The following is a 2797-nucleotide window of genomic DNA, read 5'->3' on the forward strand; positions in this document are numbered from 1 at the left end:
GTGGCGTGTTGTGTGGTGGCGTGTTGTGTGGTGTGTTGTGCGGTGGCGTGTTGTGCGGTGGCGTGTTGTGCGGTGTGTTGTGTGGTGTGTTGTGCGGTGGTGTGTTGTGCGGTGGTGTGTTGTGCGGTGGCGTGTTGTGCGGTGGCGTGTTGTGCGGCTCACGTGATGAACTTGGTGTAGAGCACGTAGGCGTTCTCCAGGCTGCCCTCCTCCAGGTAAACCGCTGCCATGCGCTCCATCTCCACGCCGGAGCGGAAGTACCGCCGCGGCGCCACGTCTTCGTTGATCTCCACGCTGCAGCCCATCTTCCCGAGCGCTCGCACACGCTCCGCCGCCGTCAGCGACACGTCCGTGTAGTCAGGCTCCGCCGCCAACTTCTTCTGCACAGATACACACACACAGGAAGTCAGGTTTTCACATTAAAAGAAGCTGTTTGATTTGCAAAACAGTAAATAATCAGAAAATATATTTGAAATATTTTGAATATATTTATAAATGCCGTGTTTTTGTCATCATTACAGACGATGATCAGATGCGTCGTTAACTTCAGACGGGGGAGCTCGCAGACAGGAAGCTGAGATCTGCCGTCCTCACAGAGCGCCTGAATGCAGCGTTTGTTTCCCGCCTCATTAAGATGAGCGGACACACGTCTGTTCACTGAACGCTCCACAGAAACCTCCGAAAAAGACACTCAGCCGAGGACGGAGACGCTTAAATTATTTTAATGCAGGAGAGAATAAACGGGAATAAAAAGAGACAAACTGGAAAGAAATCAGGAGGAGTGACGGAAACTATCAACGCATTAATTTTTCTCTTTATTTTTCTAATTTCTTATTTTTGTACTGAAATATGAATCATTATTTTGTTTTGTGCTTCCGTGTTTCAAAATGTCTGATGTTGTATTTTTATTGTTGTCTGTATGAATAATAATACATTTTTATACTCTCTAACTTAGTTTTTATTTTTTTATCTCTTTTCCACTTTAATATTAAAAACAGAAAATGATAAATCCGTGCTGTGCTTTCTGATGTACAACAACTTTAATTACAGCAAAATGTAAAAATAAAATAAAATACATATGTACACTGAAATATGTAATGTTTTATTTCGTACAGAAACAGCCGAGATTCACCGTGATCTGAGCTTTTAATTTGAAGGTCTCACATCTCCCTGTTTATTTACAGCACAAAGTGTGATCTCACACACACACACACACACACACACACACACACGCACACACACACACACACACACACACACACACACACGCAAACACACACACATGCAGACACACACACACACACACACGTTAAACTCACCAGTGTGTTTAAGCTGAAGCCTTGTTCCATGATGTGTGTGTGTATGTGTGTGTGTCACAGGCTCTGCTCGGCCCACGGTCGGTTCATCCATCTGCCACCTCCCATGATGCTTCACTGCAGGAGACAAACAGCACAGATTTACACTCACAGATTTGAGCGAACTGGCCCTTTAAGAACTTCCTGTGTGAGGCGGTTAGCACAGTGGCTAAAGCTAACAGTCATCATCATCATCATCATCATCATCACGCCGGCTGTCCTTCAGTGTGATTACCATGGCAACCATCCACTGAGTCATCCACTTTAAAACAAAAACAACAGAAGAAGAGAGGCGTCCTCCCACTCCTCGCCGCGTTCCAGCAGCCGAAGCTCGCTCTGATTCGTCACCGCCGCTGCCTGCGGCACCCGGCGTGGAGGATGTCGCCACGGCAACGGGTGCATCCAGGCTGGAGACCAGGAGGACGGAGACGCCTCTCACATCGATTAAAACCTCTGAACCCCTGAAGCAAATTGATTTCTTTCAAAAAGATGCAAAACAGGCGCTTAGAAAACTGGAACAAAATGAACGAAGTGAAATGAAAGAAGAAACAAAAAACTATAGTTTTGTTTTTTATAAAATATATGTAAAAAAAAAGTCCAGAAAAAATTATATATTTAAAATGGTGTTATTTAATTCCATCACTTTTTTGATCATTTACTTGTTTGTTTGACTTTTTTTTGCTAATTATCATTGAATTTTCTTACAATTTTTACTTGCTATTTTTTGGATCATTTTTTTGTAAAGTTGCCAACTGTCGGTTTTTTAATGCTCTTGAGAGAAATTTAGCCACTTTGCTCAGGTTTCGAAGGGTTAAACACAAACACCAGGATGAGTTTCTGTTTCACTCGAAAAGTTTTCAAACAATTTTTGGTTGTTTTTTTTTTTAAGAGAAAACACGTGTTTGTATTTCACCTGTTGAACAGAGTGAGCGCTCTGTCTGTGTGAAGATCCTCGGCTGCTGCAGGTCACATTTACCTTTTTCAGTAATTAACCCTTTAAAACTGTTTCATCATTAAACATTATGCAGTGATGATCGCTGCGGCCTGCAGGGGGCGCTGACTTCAACACGCCAGTGTTTGTTTATTGATTAAGACGACTGATTAAAGTGATCAGTGATCAGCTGACGGGAGCAAGAGGAGCTCGGGTGAGCTCAGGTGAGTTCAGGTGAGTTCAGGTGTGTTCTGGTGAGTTCAGGTGAGTTCAGGTGAGTTCAGGTGTGTTCAGGTGTGTTCTGGTGTGTTCAGGTGAGTTCAGGTGAGTTCAGGTGTGTTCTGGTGAGTTCAGGTGTGTTCTGGTGTGTTCAGGTGAATTCAGGTGAGTTCAGGTGAGTTCAGGTGTGTTCTGGTGAGTTCAGGTGAGTTCAGGTGTGTTCAGGTGAGTTCAGGTGAGTTCAGGTGTGTTCTGGTGAGTTCAGGTGAGTTCAGGTGTGTTCTGGTGAGTT

General features: G+C 44.0%; 1 protein-coding gene across 2 annotated transcripts; it reads right to left on the minus strand.

Moving 5' to 3' along the window:
* Positions 1 to 82: 82 nt before the first annotated feature.
* On the minus strand, positions 83 to 2332 carry LOC121966286 (AMSH-like protease). 2 transcript variants are annotated; one of them, XM_042516391.1, is made up of 3 exons: positions 2269 to 2332; positions 1320 to 1433; positions 83 to 377 (listed from the first exon to the last, which is right to left on the minus strand). In XM_042516391.1, exons 2-3 carry the CDS (start codon positions 1347 to 1349, stop codon positions 159 to 161), a joined length of 249 nt encoding a protein of 82 aa, XP_042372325.1. In that variant the 5' UTR covers positions 1350 to 1433; positions 2269 to 2332; the 3' UTR covers positions 83 to 158. The 2 variants fall into 2 exon arrangements, with proteins under 2 accessions (XP_042372325.1, XP_042372324.1); XM_042516390.1 differs by having other exon boundaries at positions 83 to 380.
* Positions 2333 to 2797: the final 465 nt, after the last annotated feature.

This window comes from Plectropomus leopardus, unplaced genomic scaffold (assembly GCF_008729295.1).
Source record: "Plectropomus leopardus isolate mb unplaced genomic scaffold, YSFRI_Pleo_2.0 unplaced_scaffold23862, whole genome shotgun sequence".
In the NCBI taxonomy this organism is placed as follows: domain Eukaryota; kingdom Metazoa; phylum Chordata; class Actinopteri; order Perciformes; family Serranidae; genus Plectropomus; species Plectropomus leopardus.

What these genes read in the sequence shown, in the direction of transcription:
- LOC121966286 (XM_042516390.1), bottom strand. Translation starts at nt 1,349, where the DNA reads ATGGAACAAGGCTTCAGCTTAAACACACTG. An exon ending in GCTTCAGCTTAAACACACTG is followed by an intron (nt 381 to 1,319) that starts GTGAGTTTAACG and finishes GTATCTGTGCAG; the next exon opens with AAGAAGTTGGCGGCGGAGCC.